Genomic DNA, 25,031 nt, shown 5'->3' on the forward strand with positions numbered 1-25,031 from the left:
AGATTTGGTCTGTCACTAAAGACACTTGCAGATTTCTACCAGTGTACCTTGGAGAGCATTCTAACTGGCTGCATCACCATCTGATATGGGGGGGGGGGGGCTACTGCAAAGTATTAAAATAAGCTGCAGAGAGTTGTAAACTTAGTCAACTCCATCATGGGCACCAGCCTCCATAGTATCCAATTCACCTTCGTGGAGCTGTACCTCTGAAAGGTGGCATCCATCATTAAGGATCCCTACATGCCCTCTTTCATTGCTGCCATCAGGGAGGAGGTACAAGAGCCTCAAGACACACACTCAACGATTCAGAAACAGCTTTGCCCCCTCTGCCGTCAGATTTCTGAAAGGACATTGAATCCATGAACACTACCTCACTACTTTTTTTGTTTCTATTTGTGTATTTAATTTAAATATTTAATATATACAGTATCTACATTCTGTAATTCACAGTTTTTTCTGTTATTATGTATTTCATTGTACTGCTTGTTGCAAAGACAACAAATTTCATGACATATGTCGATGATATTAAACCTGATTCTGAGGTTCAATTAATCAATGGGGAGTTGATGGGCAGGTGTGAAAGTTTCAAAGGAGCAGGTAAATAGGGAGAGGGGCTGGTGGGATTACTCCCTGGGGGCCAGAATGGACCTGATGGCCTGAATGGTCTTCCCTATTGTTATAAGTTTGAAGTGTGGTGGGATTTCAACATTCTCATTTTGGGTCCCAGGATCCACATCACAGATGGGCACATAGGAGAGAATAAGGAAGAAATTAGGGACTGACGGGCTTCTCCTTTTGTTTGATTGAAATATACAAAAATTCTTCTGGCCACTGACATGTTTCCTTTCCAGGACGGTGTCTAGACTGGGGATGGGGTGGGGGTTCTGTCTAATGATCAGTTTTATTTATCACATGTACAGTGAAACATACAGTGAACGATCAACATCCAGCACCGTCCAAGGATGTGCTGGGGGCAGCCCGCAAATGTCACCACGCTTCTGACACTAACATAACATGTGGACAACTAACCCTAACATTACATCTTTGGAATGTGGGAGGAAATTGGAGCACCCAGAGGAAACCCACATGGGCACTGGGAGAACATACAAACTCCTCACACACAGCGGTGGGAATTGAACTCCAAACTTCTGATTATTGGTGCCGTAAAGCAGGACACTAACCGCAATGCTACCCTGCCATCCCATTAAACCATCTGGACTCATCCTATCAGATACAATCAGTGCCCACTTGAATAGATGTATCTGTACACCTGCTCGTTAACTCAAATATCCAATCAGCCAATCATGTGGCAGCAACTCAGTGCATTAAAGCATGCAGACATGGTCAAGAGGTGCAGTTGTTCATCAGACCAAACATCTGAATGGAGACAGAAATGTGATCGAAATGACTTTGACCGTGGAATGATTGTTGGTGCCAGACGGGGTGGTTTGAGTATCTCAGAAACTGCTGATCTCCTGGGATTTTCATGCACAGCAGTCTCTAAAGTTCAGAGAATGATGCATAAAAACAAAAAAAAACAACATTTAGTGAGTAGTAATTCTGTGGGCAAAAAGACGCCTTGTTAATGAGAGAGGTCAGAGGAGAATGGCCAGACTGGTTCAAGCTGACAGGAAGGTGACAGTAACTCAAGTAACCTCACGTTACACAGTGGTGTGCAGAAGAGCATCTCCGAATGCACAACACGCCAACCAGCAGCGGCAGAAGACCAGGAACATACAATCAGCGGCTACTTTATTAGCTGCAGGGGGTATCACTAAGTTTACACATCCCTCCAATTGAAAGCTAACCTGAATTTTTCTCACAGACCCATGGTATCAATTGCACAAATGCTGCCTGACGGGTTGAGAGTTTGGGGCAATTTCCGCCGCTGCGCGGAGATTTCTCTAACGAGTGGCGACGTCCCACAGAGGGCGACCGTGGCTGTTCTCTTCGCTCTCAGCCGAATCTCTGCCTCCGACAGGATGCCACTCAGGGTCACCACTGGGTCGTGTGTTCTGGATGTTTCTGCAAGCGGCCACTGTACCTTGTGCAATCTTCTTGTGCCTGGCTTGTGTTTTCAACTTCCCTTTCCCTGTTTTGCACTTTGATGGAAATCCGGGGTGGTTTCTTCAGCTGTAATTTGTGGGAAGACCGGGGCAGCAGCTGGCAGCCCTCCCTCCCCCCGCTCACTGCGGGACGTCTGCCCGGGCCCACAGGTGGCCGGGACCCAACAGAACGATGGAGGACATCGCGCCACAGCGCGGTCCAGCTGACGTGCAGGAGCTGCTCCGCCAGGCGACCCTGAGCCTTGCCCTGCAGCGGGCAGCGGGCAGCCTGGAGCTCAATGGGTGAGCGGGGTCTCGACGGGGCGAGGGGGAGGGTCTAAAGTGGGATGGATCCCCCGTCCCCGGCTCACCACCCCCCCCCCACATTAACCTCACCCCTTGTGCACCCCCAGTGCCATTCCATCCCGAGTGTTCCATTGACTTTTGCACCCCCAGCCACCTCCTTATCCCGCAGCTCTTCCCACCCCCTGGAGTTGCCTCACCGATCGAGCTCCCTCCCCCACCGCCCTGAGTGCACCCAACTCCCTCCCAAGCTCCGCTTCTTGCTCTCCCGCCCCCTGCTGCTTTTATCGACCCTCCACCTCCCTCAGTTCCCCCGCCCGCCCACGCCCAGTTCCCCTGCCATGCCTTACGATGCGCGGCTCCGGCCCTTGATGGGCTGGGGCGGCTACACCTGCTGCGGGGGACAGTGCCGGGGATCCGGCCCCAGGAACGCGGCGGAGGGGAGGTGGGGGGGGTTGGAGGGGGAGAGGGGAGAGGGTCCCGGCCGAGAGGTACCGTCCCAGCGGATCCGAAGTGGGAAGGAGAGCCGGTCGCTGTCCTCCAGTGTCCCGAGACAGTTATTGAAATGTTACCCGGGAGTTTTCCCCATTGTTTTTCGGGACATTGCTGTGCAGTTTCCCTGCCGTGTTACCTGCGAGGCTCTCTGTGGAGGTCCCGGGAGTGTGATACGGGAGATCAGTTCTGGAGGGGGTGGCCGAGGGAGGAATGACTCCTCCTCCCACCTTTCATTTACTGAGTTTACCGGCAAAGTCCCGGCGAGCTGACGGGAGAGGGCAAGTGACCATGAGAGTTGGAGGGGAGAGGGGTGGTCTTGGTATGGAGAGGGTAACATGGTGGGGGAGTCGAGCTGACACCTGATCCACCCGCGGAACAGCGCCGGAGGCAGATCCGGTATCCCGACGCCGGAGGGGAGAGGGAAGCCAACGGGATGTGGGGGTCCCACAAGATACGGGTCGTCTGGGGTTGACCGTGGACGGTCGTGGGGACAGAGGCCCCAGACCAGAGGATTGACTCCAAAATACCATGGGAAGGTCACATTGTGGGACGGGCGATACCAAAGGATCTCCGCACCGCCGGAGAGCCGGGGAAGGGATCTCCGAACCGCGGGAGACCTGGCGAGGAATCTCCGGACAGGGGATCTCCGCACTACGGGAAGCATGGTGTAAGGGAGAGCAGGTTCAAGGGTCTAAATGGCCTCGTCCCGTCTGTACATTTTTAACGTGAGACCACTCGGTCTGGTACCTCTGTCATCATGACCGCCCACCGTCATCCCCCAGCAGACCCGTTTCTTAAGGGATCCCCACGTCCCGCGGGCTTCCCTCTCCCCTCTGGCACCGGGAAACTGGATCTGCCTCCGGCTCGGTGGAGTCGGTGCCAACTCACTAGGATCCCTCAATTTCCCCACCACGTTCCCCTCCCCAATAAAGTGAGGGGCGGCCGACGCTCCCTCAGTCGTACAGAGTGGTTGGGGTTCAGCAAGGAGCCAGTGGTAGTCTTTGTTCTTGTCTTAAGCCTATGCCTCTGCTGGATCATAGGCCACAAAGAGCAACTTCTTGAGCAAAGGACTCTTTGTCCTGCCAAGGTTGATCGGCCCTGTGGCTCCTGCTTTCACCACACGACTTCATACATCTTCTAGGAGAAGATCCTTCCTCTCCTGGGGGTGAGGTCTTTGGAGCTTCAGCTGGCATTACTGTAGCTCTGGGCTTTTACGGGATGGGGTTGCTGGCCCCATCCCAGTGCTTCTCCTTTAGCAGCCGGTTTTGGGACCATCCATGCTAGAGTGGCAGTCTTATTTATCAGTCAATGAGATCTTGATCTCAGTTCCACAGTCACTGAGTTACTATCATCTCCACCAGGGAACATAGGCAGTGGCCGAGCTCCACCGCTCTCTGCAGAGGTCCAAAGTTCCACCAATATAATCCCCCCCCCCCATATCTCCCACTGGAACTGCCCAGCCCTAATTCAGAAACCAAGCCTCTTTTTTCTAGAGCCAGGGAGAATTTCCTCTAAGCACCCACCTTGCCAATCCCTGTGGGAATCCATCAGCTTTTCATTCTCCGTTGGAAATTGTGTGTGGAGGGGGGGGGGGTCGTTCTCTCCTCGAGAAACCCAACACAAGAAAGCAAGAGAATAGAACAGCACAGATAAGGCCCTTTGGCCCACAATCTCTGTGCTGAACAGGATGCTGATAATCCAAACTCCTTGAGTCATAGAAAGGTACAATACAGAAACAGGCCTTTCAGCCCATCTAGTCCATACCGAACCAATTACAATTCCTAGTCCCATCAACCTGCACCAGGACCGTAGCCCTTCCACCCACATAGGTATCAAACTTGAAATCAAGTTTGCATAAATCATTTGTGCTGGCAACTCATTCCACACACTCAGGACCCTCTGAGTGAAGAAATTTCCCCTCATGTTCCCCTTAAACATTTCATCTTTCATTCTTAACCCATGATCTCTAGTTGCAGTCCCACCCACCTCTTTGTGCTCTACGCATAGATGATCATTCTGATTTTACAGAGGACCCCAATTTTGTCCCTTGCAATCCTTTAACTCTTAACATATCTATAGAATCCTGTAAGATTCTACTTCATCTTATCTGATAGGGCAACTTCATGCCTTCTTTTAGCCCTCCTGAGTTCTTCCTTAAGTGTTCTCTTGTATTTCTTATACACCATAAGCACCTCATTTGTTCCTGCTATGCACTTCCCTCTCTGCACATGATTCATATCCCTTAATCCCCTGAATATTTGGGCATCTATTAAATTGGTGTATGACTGACAGATGTACAAAAGTACAGTGAAAAACATGTTTTACATGCCATCCAGACAGTTCAATCCCAAAATAAAAATACTGAGAGACTACAAAAGGAAAAATGCATTCCTACCATTGGGGAGGAGGTACAGGAGACTGACTGAAGGTACATCCCCCCCCCCCCACACACACACACACACAAACTACCCTTTACACTGCTGACGTTTAAAGCTGCAATGAAGGTCCTCTATCGTCATTGTGTCAGTAGCCAAGATGACCACAACCTTGTTGTGGGTTTGGAGACTTGTGAGCCTCAATAACCTGGAGAGCTCTGCTGGCTAGAGTCAGGGCTTTCTGCTTTGGCTCTTGATAGGATCACCCATACCAAACAGGTCAAACGGTAGAGGCCAGACTAAGAATGGTCCTCTGGTCCCTCATGTTTGGGGTTCAGGCCTAACAACACTGACTGGTAAAACAAAATCATTATGGAAACAGCGATGAAGAATCCTTCTACATCTGTATGTGACAGTATTCCTGAGTCTCCACCCGGGACTTGCATGACTGACAGTAGTGAAAACCGAGGAAGCTACTGGCATGATGAAGACATGTATTTAACATTTTAAGAATAGTTTCTTTCCCTCTAAAACCAAATTTCCAGCCGGTCTGTGAGCTCAGGAACACTACCTCATTATTTGTCTTTTGCGCTATATATTTATTTTTGAAACTTAGAGTAATTGTAAGGTTTTGCATGGTACTGCTGCCGCAAATCAACGCTCAGTATCGTGGCCACTGAGTGTGTGTTTGTGGTTTTATGCTGCTGTAACCCATTCACTCCAAGGTTCAAAATGTTCAGGTATCTCTTCTGTTGAAACGTGTGGTTATTTGGGTTACTGTTGCTTTCTGGTCTGGCCATTCTCCTCTGACCTCTCTCATTAACAAGGCATTTTCCCCATGGAATTGCCACACACAGGATTTTGTTTTTGTTCTTTGCACTATTCTCTGTGGATTCTAGAGAATGCTGTGCATGAAAATCCCTCGATCAGCAGTGTCTGAGATACTCGAACCACCCCATTCGGCACCAATAATCATTCCGCAGTGAAAGTCATTTAGATCACATTTCTTCCCCCATTCTGATGTTTGGTCTGACCAACAGCTGAACCTCTTGACCATGTCTGCATGCTTTTATACATTGACTTGCTGCTACATGAATGGCTGGTTTGATATTTGCAATAATGAGCAGGTGCACCTAATAAAGTTCCCACTGAGTATATGTAAGTGATAATGAACGTGATTCTGAATGCAGAGGCCAGGGTTACGTCAGAGAGGAAGGGAAGTACAGGCTCTGAGGACAGAGATTGAGCGATCGTATCTGCACCTGTCTCCACTACCACCCCTTGCAGCCTATTCCCCATTTGCAGAATTGTGAATGAAAATAAACTGCAGATGCTGCAAATCTGAAACAATTCCCATTTCAGTCAGTGCTGGTGAAATACAGCAATGACTTACTGGCAGCAAACAAAACTACTAAGTACTTTATAAATCACCTTTTTTTCTGGAAAACAAATCACTGCAAACAAAAGCCGGTAACTTCCTTTTTGCATCAGAGTTTTTCAACCGCCTATACAACCTGGCGTTTTTGCGGTGTGAACTGAAATCTTGAAGGTGCAGGACGGTTGCGGTGTGGCGTGTACGGGCCAAATTGATGCGGCAGGTCCGGGGCCTGAGGGTGAGGAACCAGCTGACGTTTGACCAATTTATGTACCGGGCCAGACTGAAAGTGTCAGGGTGTTGGGGCCGGTGTTCAGCCCACTGCTCCACCAGGTTTACCCGTCTCTGTGCTGAGCTGAGGCTGTGGCCTGCATCTAATGGGCTCCTGGATCGGCTGTGACTGGCTCCGTGGCTCTGATCTCACTTCCGTGAACTTAATGTTATTTGCTTACTTTTTATTGTTTGCACAATTCCTTTCTGCACACTGGGTGTTTGATGGTATTTTTTTAGTGTGTTCTATTGGGTTTCTCTGTATTGCGGCTGCCTGTAAGTAGACAAATCTCAAAGTTGTATATAGTATATATACCATGATAATAAACGTACTTTGAGCTTTGGTTTTTTCAAACACTCAGTAAGTCAGCGAGCATCTGTAGAAAGAAAAAGTTAACACTGCTCTACACATTCCCCCCCTTAAACTGCCCCTCCCTCACCTGCCAGCTTGTCCTCCTCCTCCTCCCCCACCCCATTCTGTCTTCTTCTCCGTACCTTTCCCACCCTGATGAAGGGTCTGGGCCAGAAACATCGACGGTATCGTCCTAATGACAAGAGATTCTACAGATACTGGAAATCTTTAAGAAGAAGATGGCTCCAGCGGATAACCCTACCACAGGCAACATTCTTTAGATGGTCCATGAAACTGCTCCCTTCACTTTATGTTGTTTTAAGTGTGGTTCTGGCCCCGTTAGAGCCTGCGATCTACAGTTTGATGGTGTGTTTTTGGGCTGATTGAGCGACCTGGGGCTTTGCTGCCTCCAAGAAGGTTCCAGGAGGAGAGGAGCTTTGAGGCCGAGAAGCTTAGAGACCATGCAAGCCCACGATTGACTCCATTTCTCACCAAGTAAAGTGCTGAGGAAAATTGAAATATTGAGGCGAGAGCAGAAGACGGGAGAGTGTTCAGCGCCATGTACCAACGGGACAGTGTTCAACTCGCTGCGCCTGGGGGAAGGCCCCTGTGTTTGAATGGTCTCTCTTTCTCCCTCAGTGCTGTCGAGGTTTTGGTTTGTGGATTGGACTAATGAACATTGAGCTGAGTTGAACGTGGACTCCTTCAAGTCTGTGTTTTCGCTCGAGCTTTCTTGTTGCTGTTTGCGTGATTTGTTTCTTTTTTTGCGCACAGGGTTGATGTTTTCCTTTAAGCGCGTTCTGTGGTTTTCTCTGTTTCGTGGTTTCTGTGGAGAAGATGAATCTCGGGATTGTATACTGCATACATAGTTTGATCATAAATGTACTTTGAAATCCTAGGAACGCACGCAAAAACTCACCAGGCCAGGCAGCAGCCAAGGAGAGGAATACAGAGTGGAGGTTTCAGGATGATCCCTTTATCTCAATTCTCCTCCACAGATGCTGCCTGACATGATGAGTTCCTCCAGCATTGTGTGTGTCTTCCTCTGGGTTTCCAGCACCTGCAGAACCTCTTGTGTTTATGATTTCCCTCTCATCTTTCACGCACGACCTCGGAAAGGTGGGAAAGCTAGTCGGGGCGACGTCGGAGAAGGGAGACACCGGGCTTTTAACCTATTTTATTGCGAAAATAGTGTATCAAATCCGAGTAACGTTATTGGAGCAGCTGCAGCAGGAGGCGGAACATCCACAGACTCCAGTCCAATAGAACGAGCGAGAGCCACGTGGTGCAGGCGATGAGCGTCTGCGATTGGTAGAGAGTGCTGTCCAGTAAGACGTGGACGAGGAACAGGGCAACCCTGAAGAGAAGGGCTGAGCGGCCGAGGGTGACGTCCAGCAGCAGATAGGCGAGTTCCAGCGGCACTTTCAGCATCAGGTAGCCGCCCCATAGGGCCCAGTCGCCCGCCGCCCAGGCGGACCACGTCCCCCAGTCGCCCAGCGCTCTCCAGCCGCTGGCGGCCGCCTCCGACACGGTGTAGCCGAGGCGCAGCGCCGCGTCGTGCCACGCGTACGCCTGCCAGCCGAGCCGGGCGGCCAGGGCGTCGCCCAGCCACAGCGCCCACTCCTCGGCCGCGCACCACAGGCCGAGGCCGGCCTCCTGCAAGCGGTGCGAGGCGCGTAGCCAGCCCGAGGCTCGGCCGAGCGGGACGGCCGCGGCCGCTTCCAGCAGGACACGGGCGAGGAGGAGAGACCATTCCCTGGCGGCGTACGCCTGCCACCGCAGGTAGTCGCTCCACAGGTAGTCGAGCCAGAGGCCGTAGCGCCGCGCCAGGTAGGAGCAGAAGGCCAGGAGCCCGGCCGAGCCGTTCGACAGCCAGCGGAGGCGATCGTAGGCCAGGTACGCCGCCCAGTTGCCCCCCTCCGAGGCCCGGTAGAGAAGCCACAGCTGGGTGTCCAGGATGTGGTAGGAGAGCCAGGCGTGGAGCCGCCACAACAGCTGCATGGCCCACAGGCCCGCCGCGCTCTCGGCCAGTGCCGAGGCGGCCCAGGCCAGCAGACACAGGCCGCCCAGCAGAGGGGCCCAGCACAGCCAGACGGTGGCCAGCAGCAGCTGCCGGCAGAGCCAGGCGGCGGACGGCAGCAGGAGGCCCGTCAGCGGCATTGGCCCGGCTGGCGGGAGAGGTTAGCACGGCGACCCAACGGGGGTGAGGGAACTCGGCCCAGCATCGTGCGGCGGAAGAGGGTCCATGCCTCGCTTCTGGGACCTCCTGCAGGGCGGGATGGTGGGCTGTGAGTGTCCCCGGGGGGACCCCCAACAACCTCAAACTCTCTCCTGTTCAGTGTCACTAACTGGGCTCTGAGACAACAATGGGACAGCAGCCAATGGCGTGGGAAGCAGGGGTAGGGGGTGCTGGTAGTTTGAGAGGATGAGTGGGCATGGGGAGACTCATGGCTGAGTCAGTGGGTGGTGGTCACCTCAGGAGGGGCTCCTGCCTTCCTGATCCCCTCTTACAGGTTTGTTCGTTATGTGCCGTGTTGTACGGTGATAGGCGATCATGGTCTTTTCCATGGCCATGATTGGTCTTGGTAGACTTTTCTACAGAAATGGTTTGCTATTGCTTTCTCCTGGGCAGCACTTTTACAAGGCGCGTGACCCCAGACACCGTCAATACTCTTCAGTGATTGTCTGCGTGGCATCAGTGGTCGCATAACCAGGATCTGTGATGTCCACCAGCTGCTCATACAACCATCCACCACCTGCTCCCATGGCTTCACGTGGCCCTGATCTTGGGGGTGGGAGGGCAGAGGCAGGGGGGTACCTAAACAGGTGCTACAGGTTCGCAGTCAGAAGGAGCTCCTTTTACCCCCTTTGGTACAGATTCATCTCCACCCTGCCACCTACCCTCTTACAGGAGGGGGTTCCTTAAGGTTGTCATAGCGGTGGAGAGAGTAATGGGCACAAGCTCCCACTACCTAATAAACGGCTTGTGTCTCAAGTAGCCTCTAACAACCATTTCCAGCTTCTGCCTGTGTGTGGCCTGGTGGACTGTTTCTACTGACGGTAGACGTGGCAAAGGTGGGTCACTGGCATCTTAAAACAAGCCAACCATGGGGCTCATCAGCCGTGGTTGACAGCTCGTCTAGGAGAAGGAAAACTGATCTCGAACCTACGCTGCCTTATGGCTATACTCACTTAGGGGAGGGCTTCGGGAGTAAACCCTGAGGGAAAATCCGGAGCTGGAGTCACGAAGGCAGCCCTACGTTAAATTTAATGCTGACTGGCAACTCCTGCAAGTTGCTGCCAAATTGTATCGGTCTCTGCCATAACTTTGGATTCATCATTGTGTGGAGAGGCGGAGCCTGCTGCGTGGGCAACATCTTGTTCTCCGTGTCGTGCTGCCCTGGCCAGCATATTCATCTTGGACAGCTATGATGATCCCGCCAACGGAGGATCCCTATTTACAGGAGGGGCTCCCAACCTCTGGGTCAGGGATGTGGGGGTGGGATTGTCACCAGTACATTGCCCTCCCCAATCCACAGCAAAATCCAAGTCCCTCCTCATATCTGAGGGAAGGTCATGCAATGAAAGGGACTGTGCTGAGGGAACCTTACGTGGGTGGCGAAGGGTCAATTTTTAGAACTGATCCAGCAGGTGGCAAGAGTGGGCTCCCTCACTTCTGCCCCTCTGACCCTCAACACAGGTGCCCCTCAAGGCTCTGTACTAAGCCCCCTCCTTTAGTCTGTATAGCCATGACTGTGTCGACAACCACAGCTCCAATCTGCTAATTAAATTTGCTGACAACACTATACTAATTGGCCTAATGTCAAATGATAATGAGGCAGTCTACAGGGAAGAAGTCATCATCCTGACACAGTGGTGTCAAGAAAACAACCTCTCCCTCAATGTCGCAAAATCAAAGGAGCTGATTGTGGACTACAGGAGGAATGGAGACAGGCTAGACCCTATCGACAGGAATGGATCTGGGGTAGAGAGGGTGAACAGATTTAAGTTCCTCAGCATAAACATCACCGAGGATCTCACATGGTCTGTACATACCAGCTGTGTGGTGAAAAAGGCACAATAGTGCCTCTTTCACCTCAGACGGTTGAAGAGGTTTGGTATGGCCCCCCCCCCCCAAATTCTAAGAACTTTCTACAGGGGCATAACTGAGAACATCCTGACTGGCTGCATCACTGCCTGGTACGGGAACTGTACTTCCATCAGTCGCAGGACTCTGCAGAGAGTGGTGCGGACAGCCCAGCACATCTGTAGTTGTGAACTTCCCACTATACAGGACAAATACAAAGACAGGTGTGTAAAAAGGGCCCAAAGGATCATTGGGGACCTGAGTCATCCCAACCACAAACTGTTCCCCCGCTACCATCTGGAAAACGGTATCGCAGCATAAAAGCCAGGACCAACAGACTCCAGGACAACTTCTTCCACCAGGCCATCAGACTGATTAATTCATGCTGACATAACAGTATTTCTGTGTTATATTGACTGTCCTGTTGTACATATTACGTATTTATTTACTGTAAATTGCACATTTAGACGGGGATGTAGCATAAAGATTTTTACTCCTCATGTATATGAAGGATGTAAGTAATAAAGTCAATTCAGCAGGAGGTGGGGTGAGGCTGGGGAGCAGTCATGCACAAGGCTGAGCCAGTAATCAGGTCAGAGATCCCAGAACGCAATCCTCACCCTTCCCCACTCCTTGACCGCAGGATGTCCCAGATCTGGTGACCTGGGATGTCTCACTGAGCTTGAGACCATGGCATTTATTACTGGGTTGTGTTGGTGGGGTTTGGGGGCTGGCATCAGCTAACCCTACCCTGAAAACTTGTACTCGGCCTTAATCATTCTTTACTTGTGCACAAGGAGAGCACCATAGTCCTTCTTGTCAAACTGTTTGAAACTTTGAACGCATAATGTTTTTATATAGAAACTGACTAGTTGGATACAGACATTGACCAGTCGGTTAAGTCATGGATGTTCAAGTTCCTTATTTGCATAATCAGTCACCAACACTTTCCTCTAAGCTGCACAAGTGCGTGGCCACCCAGTAAGTGAAATGCTCCTGCACACATAGCCTTTGTTGCCACGCAGCTGGGGTTTTCTTTTATATGAAGTGCCACGCAGTTTTCAGGCCGTGTAGACAAAAACATACATCCTGCTCAGAGTAATGGTTGGTCCGTGCAGCTGTTTATAAAAAATAAGTAAATTAGAGGGAGCGTTGATCACCAGTCACACTGTCATAAGAGCAGGGTTAGGCCATTCAGCCCATTGAATCTGCTCTGCCATTCCATCATGGCTGATTTATTATCCCTCTGAACCCCACTCTCCTGCCTTCTCCCTGTAACCATTGATGCTCTTACTAATCAGGAACCTTTCAACCTCCACTTTAAATATACCCGGTGACTTGGACTTCACAGCTGTCTGTGACAATGAATTACACAGATTCACCACCTTCTGGTTCTGTTACTACGATAAAGCAAGTATTAATAGCCAGTAGAATCTACATACTAATTCTGAAGTATTATTGACCTTTAATAAAGTAACTGCCCAGTAGTAAGTGTCACCCGAGAATCCTTTGCATCCTTGTTGTGTGTGTCAGTTGGCTTCTGTGGAAAGTGGAGCTATGCTCTTCAAAGACCTCTCTCGCGTGGTCTGTAAACTATCCTTGCCTGGACATTATATTAACCCCAACACACTCCACTACTGCTGTTCCATGATGGCAAATACCTATTGTTCCATTCCTGGACCACATTTCGGGAAATCTGATCGCTTGGCTGTCCTATCTACATACAGGCAGAGGTTAAAGATCAAGGCTGCAGAGGTGGGGACAAAAAAAGTAGTAGTCTTGGGAGGCAGAAGAGTGGCTGTGGGATTGCTTCGAGTTGGAGTGTTCAAAGACTCGTCTGTGGATCTGAATGAATACACCGAGGCTGTTATGAAATTTATAAAAATAGTTGTAGATGAGTGTGGTCCCACAAAATCATTCATTCTTCTCCAACTAGAAGCCCTGGATGAACCATGAGGACACAATCTGCTGAGGGCCGAATCAGAGGCATTCAGGTTTGGTGACCAAGTTAAATACCAGAGATCATGCCTGGATCTCCAGAAAGCTATCTCACATAGCAAGTGACAATCCTGGACCAGACTTGAATCACTGAGGCGTGCTCGTCAGTTGTGGCAGGTCTTGAAATGCTATCACCTCTTACAAAGTGAAACCAAGATACATGTTTTAGGTGATAACAAGGCAGTGAGCTCAGTGTCTTCTGTGCTTCCATTGACCATCAAAACTTGGAGGCACCTTCATGAACTCCCACACCCCCAGTGACCCTGTGATTTCAGTCTCTGAGGCTGATGTGTGAGCAGCCTTCAGGAGGGTAAACCCACAAAAAGCATCTGCCCCAGATGGAGTACCTGCCAAGTACTAAACACTTGTGCTGATCAGCTGGCTGGAGTGCTCACTGGTGTTTTTAACCTATTGCTTCAGCGGTCTGAGGCTTCAAGCAGGCTTCCCTCATACCAATGCCTAAGAAGAATGTGGTAATCTGTCTCAGTAACTATTGCCCAGTAGCACCTACATCCACTGTGATGAAGTACTTCGAGTGGTTGGTGATGAAACATCAACTCCTGCCTGAGAAGTGACTTGGATTCTCTCCAATTTGCCTACCAGCACAACCGATCCACAGCTGGTGCTATGTTGTTGGCTCTTCACTCAACCCTGGAACATCTGGACAGCAGAGATTCATACATCAGGATGCTCTTTGTTGACTACAGCTCGGCATTCAATACCATTGTTTCCTGAAAACTAGTCAATCTGATCCAATACCTCCTTGTGCAATCAGATCCTCGGTTTCCTCACTTGCAGACCCCAGTCAGTTCAGATAGGCAGCAACATCTCTTCCACAATTTCCATCAGCATGGGTGCATCACGAGGCTGTGTGCTTAGCCCCCTGCTCTGCCTACTGTATACATATGACTGTGAGACTAAGCACAGCTCTAATGCCGTATTTAAGTTTGCTGATGACACCGCTGTCGTTGGCTGAATAGTCATAGTCATACTTTATTGATCCCAGGGGAAATTGGTTTTCGTTACAGTTGTACCATACATAAATAAATAGTAATAAAACCATAAATAGTTAAATAGTGATATGTAAATTATGCCAGGAAATAAGTCCAGGACCAGCCTATAGGCTCAGGGTGTCTGACCCTCCAAGGGAGGAGTTGTAAAGTTTGATGGCCACAGGCAGGAATGACTTCCTATGACGCTCTGTGTTGCATCTCGGTGGAATGAGTCTCTGGCTGAATGTACTCCTGTGCCCAACCAGTACATTATGCAGTGGATGGGAGACATTGACCAAGATGGCATGCAACTTGGACAGCATCCTCTTTTCAGACACCACCGTCAGAGAGTCCAGTTCCATCCCCACAACATCACTGGCCTTACGAATGAGTTTGTTGATTCTGTCGGTGTCTGCTACCCTCAGCCTGCTGCCCCAGCACACAACAGCAAACATGACCACAGACTCGTAGAACATCCTCAGCATCGTCTGGCCGATGTTAAAGGACCTCAGTCTCCTCAGGAAATAGAGACGGTTCTGGCCCTTCTTGTAGACAGCCTCAGTGTTCTTTGACCAGTCCAGTTTATTGTCAATTCGTATCCCCAGGTATTTGTAATCCTCCACCATGTCCACACTGACACCTTGGATGGAAACAGGGGTCACCGGTGCCTTAGCTCTCCTCAGGTCTACCACCAGCTCCTTAGTCTTTTTCACATTAAGCTGCAGATAATTCTGCTCACACCATGTGACAAAGTTTCCTGCCTGAGCCTTGTACTCAGCCTCATCTCCCTTGCTGATGCATCCAACTATGGCAGAGTCATCAGAAAACTTCTGAAGATGACAAGACTCTGTGCAGTAGTTGAAGTCCGAGTTGTAAATGGTGAAGAGAAAGGGAGACAAGACAGTCCCCTGTGGAGCCCCAGTGCTGCTGATCACTCTGTCTGACACACAGTGTTGCAAGCACAAGTACTGTGGTCTGCCAGTCAGGTAATCAAGAATCCATGACACCAGGAAAGCATCCACCTGCATCGCTGTCAGCTTCTCCCCCAGCAGAACAGGGCGAATAGTGTTGAACGCACTGGAGAAGTCAAAAAACATGACCCTCACAGTGCTCGCTGGCTTGTCCAGGTGGGCGTAGACACGGTTCAGCAGGTAGAAACCACCACCTTTAATTCTTGTGTTATCGATATTTATTGCTTATTTATTATAATTTTTATGTTCTGTATTTGTCAGTTTGTTGTCTTTTGTATATTGGTTGTTTGTGCTGTTGGGTGTGGTCTTTCATTGATTCTATTGTTTACTGTTATCATCCACAAGAAAACTTATCTCACGATTGTATGTACCTTGATAATAAGTGTGCTTTGAATTTTGAAGTTTGGGCAGAAACACAGAGCATAATGACATACAGTAAATTATACAACATTGTGAATAAAAAAACAGCAAAACAATAGTTGAAAATTTCAATCAGAGACATGTCCACTGTAGTACAAGAGGAGGCCTGTGATGCTCCATTGCTGAAGTAGAGCTCGGGTTATGCAGTCAATTCAAGAACCTGATAGTTGATGGAGAGCAGCTGACAGAGTCAAAGAGCAACACAGCACTGATACAGGCTCTTCAGCCAAACTAATCCATGCTGACCACAGTGCCCACCTAGCTAGTGGTAGCCTATGTCCCTCCAAGCCTTGCCCTCCCATGTACCTGTCCAAGTTCTTCTTAAGTGATCCTGTTGTACCACCCTCAACCACTTCCTCTGGCAGCTCATTGCATACATAACACCCGCTGTGTGAAAAACTTACATCTCAGGTTCCTTTTAAATCTCTGCCCCTAGTTTTGGACTTCTGTACTCTGGAGAAAAGGCTGCTACCACCCTCCTTATCGATGGTGCTCATAATTGTAAACGTTTCTATAAAGTCAGTCCTCATTCTCCTACCTCCATAAAACCAGAAGGCAAAGGAGCAGAATTAGGCAATTCAGTCCATCAAGTCAGCTGTCCCATTCCATCATGGCTGATATATCAATCCCATTCTCCTGCCTTCTACCTGTAACCTTTGACACCCTGATTAATCAAGAGCCTATGAACCTCTGCTTTAAATACACCCAATGACTTGGTCTTCACAGCTATCAGTGGTAAAGAATTCCACAGATTCACCACCCTCTGGCTAAAGAAATTCCTCATCTCTGTTCTAAGTAGATCCCTCTCCATTCTGAGGCTGTGCCCGCTGGTCCTGGACTCTCCACCAGAGGAAATATTGTCTACATGTGTCCAAAGGAATGAGGACTAGCCTGTCCAGCCTCTCCATAAATCTTTACTGCTCTCTTTCCTGTTTAACCACACCATTGCAATGAGAGGGTGACTGAGATTTTACAGAGTACTGCAGATACTGAAGAAATGGGCTGTAGCCACTTGTCTCTTGTGTTCCTGTGTGTTGCAATTGCCATTTCAGGCCATGGTGCAATCAGGCAGGATAATATCTATGACGCACCTATGTAGAAGTTTAAATCTTCCGGTGAGATGGCGGCACATTCGGACGCAGAAGCCTCTCTGGGCCCAACCAAAAGTGTAATTGTTCATCCTTTATGTTGTTTGCATGATCGCAAGACACTGCTAGTTATCAAGAACATCAGTTGCCGCAGGTCTATCCCACTAGCGAGTTGCTGGATAGTGGCAGAGCTGGACTTGTTAGGTATCCTATTGCAGCCTGCTTCAGCCACATGGCATCAGAGACGGCGCGTGGAGGCAGTGCACGGTCCAACAAACAGTGGACATAACTGGCGTGGACATTTTTATTGTGATGTGAGGACCCTGATGGATATTGATATTGCAGAATGCTGCGAGTCTGATTGACAGGTTCATTGGTGAGACTGACAGAGGGAGAGCAGCGTGGCCTCAGTGGTGGGGGGAATCAGTCCTCATACCTCAGGGTTGTTTGTTGCAGCCACTGGGAAGGAGACGCCGGAACTGGCTGTGTGCTGGCTTCTTTGTTGGCTCAGTGGGGAACAAGCGGGATTGCATTCATCTGTGGCCGCACTGCACGATGTGGTGAACTGCTGCTGGCTTATTCCTGCAGAAATGGCTCCAGGTTAACAGTTATGCACCATCAGTGTACGGGCTGTGACACTCAGGGACTTTGGCTATACTATATTTTTAATACATTTTTTGTAACTTAAGTTTTTCTGCTGTTATAATTATGTGTGCATTATGTTTGGGTGACAGAGTGGAGATATGTCTCTACCAGAAGGAGATGTAAGGCGCTCGTTCCCTCCACTAGCCTGCAGGGCACCCTTGGGCAAGGTGTAACATCTGCTTAGCCCCCCCCCCAACCCATCCCCGGATCAGGGTCACGTGGACCCAGGGGAGCAGGTGGTGGATGGTCGTATGAGCAGCCGGTGCAAATCACAAGTCCCAGTTATGCGACCACTGACACCAGGCAGCATACTCTGTCTTTCAAAACTCTGAAGAGTAGGATCACCTGCCTTGTAAAGAAACTGCCCAGAAGAAGGCAATGGGAAACCATTTCATAGAAAAATTTGCCAAGAACAATCATGGTCATGGAAAGACCATGATCGCCCACATCATATGACAGGGCATATAACAAACAAGTATGTGCTGTGTGTGATGTTGGTATTGTGTTTTGTACCTTGGTCCCAGAGGATTGGCTGTGAGATTTGGCTGTGTTCACGTGTATGGTTGAATGACAATTAAACTTAAACTTGAATCAGAATTAGGATTTTTTAGGTTTATTTTCACTCTTACACGTTGCTTTTCACCAGTAGCAAGGTGCAAAGATATAAAAATAGTATAAATTACAAAATAAATAGAGCAAAACAAAAGGGTGTTACATGGCAGTGTTCAAGGACTGTTTAGAAATCTGATGATGGGCAAGAAGCTGTTCCTGAATTGTTGAGTGTGTCTTCAGGCCTGTGTATCGTGGCAATGAGAGGAGGGCATGTCCTGGATGGTGGGAATCCTGAATGATGGAATCTGCCTGAGACACCACTTCTCGCGAAGATCTCCTCAGTGGTGGGAAGGTTGTGCCCATGATGGAACAGATTGAATCTCCAACCCTCAGCCTCTTGTGATCCTGTGCATTGGTGTCTCAGTACCAGGCTGCATTGCAACCTGTCAGAAAGCTCTCTACTGTACATCTATAAAAAGTCTGTACAATTCTTTGGTGCAATTCCTGAAAGTAGAGGCTCTGGGGTGGCTTCATTGTGATTCCATCCATGTTCTGGACCCTCTACAGATCATCTGAGATACTACATCTCTCGGTCTTACAGTGTCTGGGGTCTTCCTCCACAGGGTGGTCGGAGACCAGAGGTGTGGGGGGTGGGAGTTGTCCAATGTTTACTAACTCACAATTTTCATTTACAGGTCAGCTGACCCCATTGAGCAGCTGGATGAATTTCTAACCAGTACTATCCTGAGTGAAACTTTCCCATTCCAGCAGGATGTCTCCTCTACAGCCAGGTAACAGCTTTGACACCACTTTCTTTCCCTAACACTGAGCAGCCTGTATTGTCAGGGTGTAAACCCAAGAGGTTTTGCAGATACCGGAATTCCAGAATAACACACAAAATGCTGGACGAACTCAGCAGGTCAGGCAGTGTCTATGGAGAGGAATTAACTGTCAACCATCGGGCTGAGACCCTTAATCGGGATGGTACACGTGTGACTGTCCCTTTAAGTGTAGTCTACACCACACCGCAAGCCTTTTCTTTGTCCTTGTCTACAAGGCACAAGTCTGGAGTGTGACTGAATACTCTCTACTATCATGAACCTTGCACTGTCTGAGCCAAAACAAACCAACCCACTTGATCAGCCAACTAAACGTCCCATCCCTCCACCACTGGCAGTGGTGAGCACTGCCGACAGCATACAGTGTATACGGTGTGGTTACTACCAGATACCATTATTCCCAGAATGTCTTCTCCTGGCATTTATTTTCTCTGGGTTCTGGCCTGGGCTGGGGTAGGACTGTACAACACAACCTAAAGATTCATATTCAGATTTATTTGTCAAATGTACATCAAAATATACAGTGAAATATGCAATTAACATTAACACACTTTAGATTAGATTAGATTATGAGGACATGCAGTCCACTTTAATTGTCATTTAGTAATGCATGCATTAAGAAATGATACAGTATTCCTCCGGTGTGATATCACAGAAACACAGGACAGACCAAGACTGAAAAACTAACAAAAAACACATAATTATAACATGTAGTTACAACAGTGCACCAATACCATAACTTGATGAAGAACAGGCCATGGCACAGTAAAAAGTTCACAGGTGGCAGGGGCAGCCTGCAAGGAGATGTGAAAGGAAGCTCGGTGACTAAGCAGCTGGAGGGAGTGGGTTGCAGGGCAGAACAGGTGAGTGGGACTGATTGGAGCTATCAGACTGAATGGTGATTTCCCTTGTGCAATCTCTTGAGCCAAAGTTCTGTTGCCCTCTGATCTGTGTGGTGGTCAGCACTGAAGATGAGAGAGTGAGAGAAGGTATTAACGATTAGCTTTATTTGTCACATGTACATCAAAACATACAGTGAAATAAGTTGATTACATCAGGAACGTGCTGGGGGAGCAGCCCGCAAATGTCTCCGAGCCTCTGGCGCCAACATAGCACGCCGACAGTTCACAAACCCTAACTCCTATGTCTTTGGGAATGTGAGAGGGAATCTGCATGGTCTTGGGGAGAATACACAGGGTCCTTACAGAGAGCAGCAGTAACTGAACCCAGATCACTGGCACTGTAAAGCGTTGCACTAACTGCATCGCTACCATGCTGAGGCAGGGTGTTCTCATTGTCCTGCTTTTGAATTGACAGAGCTGAAGATGCTGTCGATTGCACGGAATCCACTGCAGAGAGTTTTTATGAGTGTTTCCCTTTTCAAATGGACAGGAATGACAATCTCAGGTAGGTACATCTCCGGCATGTGTTCTGTTAGGCAGACTTTTACAGCTGCTTGTCAATGCAAATATCTAATCAGCCAATCAAATGGCAGCAACTCAATGCATGAAAGCATGCAGACGTGGTCAAGAGGTTCTGTTGTTGTTCAGACCAAATATCAGAATGGGGAAGAAATGTGATCTTACCAACTTTGACTGTGCAATGATTGTTGGTGCCAGACAGGGTGATTTCAGTATCTCAGAAATTGCTGATCCTCTGGGATTTTCACGCATGACAGACTCTAGAGTTTACAGACAATGGCCCAAAAAAGGGAAAAACATCTAGTGAGTGGCAGTTCTGTGGGTGAAAATGCCTTGTTAATGAGATGAGAATGAGCAGATTGCTTCAAGCTGACAGTAACTCAAATAACCACACGTTACAACAGTGATGTACAGAAGAGCTTCTCTGAATGCACAACATGTCAAACGTTGAAATGATGGGCTAGGGTAGCGGAAGACCCCTAACATACACCCAGTGGCCAGTTTATTAGGGACAGCAGATTCTGTGGACGTGAACGGGACACCCGTTTGGTTTGTTGCCTCCCAGGTGCCAGGGTCAGGAATGTCTTGGATCGCATCCACAGCATTTTGGATGGGGAGGGGGAGCAGCCAGATGTCTTGGTACATATTGGTACCAATGACGTGGGAAGGAAAAGCAAAGAGGTCCTGAAAAGAGAATTTAGAGAGCTAGGTAGAAAGCTGAGAAGCTGGACTTCCTGGGTAGTAATTTCTGGATTGCTACCTGTGCCACATGCCAGTGAAGGTAGAAACAGGATGAATTGGCAGATAAATGCATGACTGAGAAGCTGGTACAGTGGGCAGGGCTTCAGATTCTTGGATCATTGGGATCTCTTCTGGGGGAGGTATGACCTGTTCAAAAGTGACGGGTTGCACCTGAACCAGAGGGTGGCCAATATTCTCGAGGGCAGCTTTCTTAGAGCTGTTGGGGAGGGTTTAAACTAATTTGGCAGATGGATGGGAACCAAAGTGAAGTGACTCAGGGTAGGATGGATGGTAAAAAAGCAAAGATAGCGAGCAGTTAGACTGCCAAGAAGGGCAGGCAGATGATAGAGCATTATTGCAGCCAGCAGGATGAGTATCAGTGCATTAGGGATGCAGAATCACTGAATTATGGCTGAAGGATTGGTGTTGTTGGGATCTGAATTTCCAAGATTACATGTTGTACTGGAGGGATAGGAAGATATGTGGGGGGGGGGGGGCTCTGCTGGTAAAGAATGGCATCAAATTATTAGACAGATGTGACATTGGATCAGAAGATGTTGAATTCTTGTGGGTTGAGTTAAGAAACTGCAAGGGTAAAAGGACCTTGATGGCAGTTATATACAGGCCTCCAAGCAGTAGCTGGGATGTGGACTACAGATTACAATGAGAAATAGAAAAGGCATGTCAAAAGGCCAATGCTATGATAGTTATGGGAGATTTTAACATGCAGATAGATTGGACAAATCAGATTAGTAATGGATCTGAAGAGAGTGAATTTGTTGAATGCCTATGAGATGGCTTTTTAGAGCAGTTTGTTGTTGGGACAACTAGAGGATCAGCTAATCTGGATTTGGTGCTATGTAATGAATCGGAAGTGATTAGGAAACGTAAGGTAAAGGAACCCGTAGGAGCCAGTGATCACAATATGATTGAGTTCAACTTGAAATTTGATAGGGAGAAAGTGAAGTCTGGCATAGCATGTATTTCAGTGGAGTAAAGGAAATTACAGTGGTATGAGAGAGTTGGCCAAAGTAACTTGGAAGGAGATGCTGGCAGGGATGACAGCAGAGCAGCAATGGCTTGAGTTTCTGGGGAAAATGAGGAAGGCGCAGGATAGATGGATTCCAAAAACAAAGAAATACTCAAATGGCAAAATAGTACAACCGTGGCTGATAAGGGAAGTCAAAGCTAATGTAAGCAAAAGAGTGTGGCATACAACAAAGCAAATGTTAGCAGGAAGGCAGAGGATTAGGAAGCTTTTAAGCACCTACAGAATGCAACTAAAAGAAACATTAGGAGGAAAAAGATGAAATATGAAAGCAAGCTAGCAAACAATATCAAGGTGGATAGATAAAGCCTTTTCAAGTATATAAAAAATAAAAGAGAGATGAGAGTGGATACAGGACCACTAGAAAATGAGGCTGGAGAAATAATAATGGGGGACAAGGAGATGGTAGATGAACTAAATGAATATTTTGCATCAGTCTTCAATGTGGAAGACTCAAGCAGTGTGCCAGGTGTTGAAGGGTGTGAGGGAAGAGAAGTGGGTTCAGTTGCTGTTACAAGGGAGAAGGTGCTCAAAAAGCTGAAAAACCTAAATGTACAGAAGTTACCTGGACCAGATGAACTGAACCCAAGGGTTCTGAAAGAGGTAGTGGTAGAGATTGTGGAGGCATTAGTAATAATCTTTCAAGAATCATTGGACTCTGGCATGGTTCCAGAGGACTGGAAAATTGCAGATGTCATTCCACCCTTTAAGAAGGAGGGGACGCAGCAGGAAGGAAATTGTAGACTGATTATCCTAACCTCTCAGAGCTGGGAAGCTGTGGAGTCAATTTTTAAGGATGAGGTTATGGAGTACTTGGTGACACAGGACAAGATAGGACACAGTCAGCATGGTTTCCTTAAGGGAAAATCTTGCCCTATAAACCTGTTGGAATTCTTTGAGGAGATTACAAGCAGGAAGATAAAGGGGATGCAGTGGATGTTGTCAATTTCGATTCTCAAAAGGTTTTTGACAAGGTGCCACACATGAGGCTGCTTACCAAGTTAAGAGCCCATAGTATTACAGGAAAGTTATTGGTATGGTTAGAGCATTGGTGATTGGTAGGAGGTAGCAAATGGGTATAAAAGGATACTTTTGTGGTTGGCTGCCAGTGACTGGTGGTGTTCCGCAGGAGTCGGTGTTGGGACCACTTCTTTTTATGCTGTATATCAATGATTTAGATGATGGAATAGATGGCTTTGTTGCCAAGTTTGCAGGTGATACAAAGATTGGTGGAAGGGTGGTTAATGTTGAGGAAACAGGAAGGCTGCAGAAGGACTTAGACAGATTAGGAGAATGGGCAAGAGAGTGGCAAATGAAAGACAATGCTGGAAGGTGCATGCTCATGCACTTTGTAGAAGAAATAAATGTGCAGACTATTTTCTAAATGGGAAGAAAATCCAAAAATCGGAGATGCAAAGGGACTTGGGAGTCCTTGTGCAGAACACCCTGAAGGTTAACTTGCAGGTTGAGTTAGTGGTGAGGAAGGCAAATACAATGTTAGCGTTAATTTCAGGAGGTCTGGAATATAGGAGCAGGGATGTGATGCTGAAGCTTTATAAGGTGCTGGTGAGGCCTCTCCTTGAGTATTGTGAACAGTTTTGGGCTCCTCATCTAAGAAAAGATATGCTGGCATTGGAGAGGGTTCGGAGGAGGTTCACAAGGATGATTCCGAGAATGAAGGGGTTATCATACGAGGTATGTTTGATGGCTTTGGGTCTGTACTCACTGGAACTTAGAAGGATGAGGGAGGATCTCATTGAAACCTTTTGAATGTTGAAAGGCCTAGACAGAGTAGATGTGGATAGAATGTTTCCCATGGTGGGGGAGTCTAGGACAAGAGGGCACAGCCTCAGGATAGAGGGGTGTCCATTTAAAACAGAGATGCTGAGTAATTTCTTTAGCCAGAGGTTGGTGAATTTGTGGAATTTATTACCACAGGCAGCTGTGGAGGCCAGGTTGTTGGGTGTATTTAAAGCAGAGCTTGATAGGTTCTTGATTAGCCACTGCATCAAAGGTTACGGGGAGAAGGTCAGGGAGTGGGGCTGAGGAGGGGAGAAAAGGATCAGCCATGATTGAATGGCGGAGCAGACTCGATGGGCCAAATGGCCTAATTTTGCTCCTATGTCTTATGGTAAGGGGGTACGAATAAAATGGCCACTGAGTGTATGTTCCAGAGGGATTTCGGGATTCCCAGTGACATGACAGCAAGGTTAAGATGAAGTAGGTAGTGAGGTGATAACATTGGGCCAGTACAGTTTGGAGGACCCTGAAGTTTCTCTGTTCTGGATGGGACTGAATGGGAGTTAAAGGGCTCTTTTATGGATCTCTCGTACCCAGAACGGTAAACTCTTGATCTCCTTACTTACCCGTCAAGGTTGCTGCACTTTCCCTGTAACCGCAATACTTTATTCTGCATTCTGTTTTCTTTTTGCTACCTCCAGTATGAACATAGAACATTACAGCACAGTACAGCCCCTTCAGTTCATGATGTACTGAGTTTTTACCATCAGACCATAAGATATAGGAGCAGAATTAGACCATTTGGCCCATGAATCTGCTCTGCCATTTCATCATTGCTGATCCAATTTTCCTCTCAGCCCTGATCAACTGCCTTCTCCCTGTTTTCCTTCATGCCCTGACTAGTCAAGAATCTATCAACCTTTGCCTTAGATATCCATAAAGACTTTGCCTCCACAGCTACCTGTGGCAAAGAATTCCTCCAATTCACCACTCTCTGGTTAAATAAATTCATCCCCATCTCTGTTCTAAAAGGACACCCCTCTGTTCTGAGGGGGTGTCCTCTGGTCTTTGACATAGGACACATACACTCTTCCAAGGCCTTTCACCAGTCCATAGGTTTCAAATAGGTCACCCCTCGTTCTTCTGAATTCTATTGAACACAAACCCTGAGCCATTAGACACTCTTCATATGACAAGCCATTCAATCCTGGAATCATTTTCATGAACCTCCTTTGAACCCTCTCCAGTTTCAGCACATTTTTTTTAAGATAAGG

At 48.2% G+C, this 25,031-nt stretch overlaps 1 protein-coding gene across 7 annotated transcripts in view; it reads left to right on the forward strand.

Moving 5' to 3' along the window:
- The first annotated feature begins 2,087 nt into the window (after positions 1-2,087).
- LOC140187746 (transient receptor potential cation channel subfamily V member 3-like) overlaps positions 2,088-25,031 on the forward strand; it is a 62,927-nt gene continuing 39,983 nt past the window's right edge. For 3 of the 7 annotated variants that reach the window (XM_072243393.1, XM_072243395.1, XM_072243394.1), the window contains exons 1-3: positions 2,091-2,348; positions 18,664-18,759; positions 20,125-20,214. In XM_072243393.1, the coding sequence (XP_072099494.1) occupies positions 2,239-2,348; positions 18,664-18,759; positions 20,125-20,214 (296 nt within the window). In that variant the 5' untranslated portion in view covers positions 2,091-2,238. Of the gene's footprint in view, positions 2,349-18,663; positions 18,760-20,124; positions 20,215-25,031 lie in introns of all 7 variants that reach the window. The other 4 variants (XM_072243399.1, XM_072243397.1, XM_072243398.1 and 1 more) reach the window with 4 other exon arrangements.

Source organism: Mobula birostris, chromosome 25, assembly GCF_030028105.1.
Source record: "Mobula birostris isolate sMobBir1 chromosome 25, sMobBir1.hap1, whole genome shotgun sequence".
NCBI lineage: Eukaryota > Metazoa > Chordata > Chondrichthyes > Myliobatiformes > Myliobatidae > Mobula > Mobula birostris.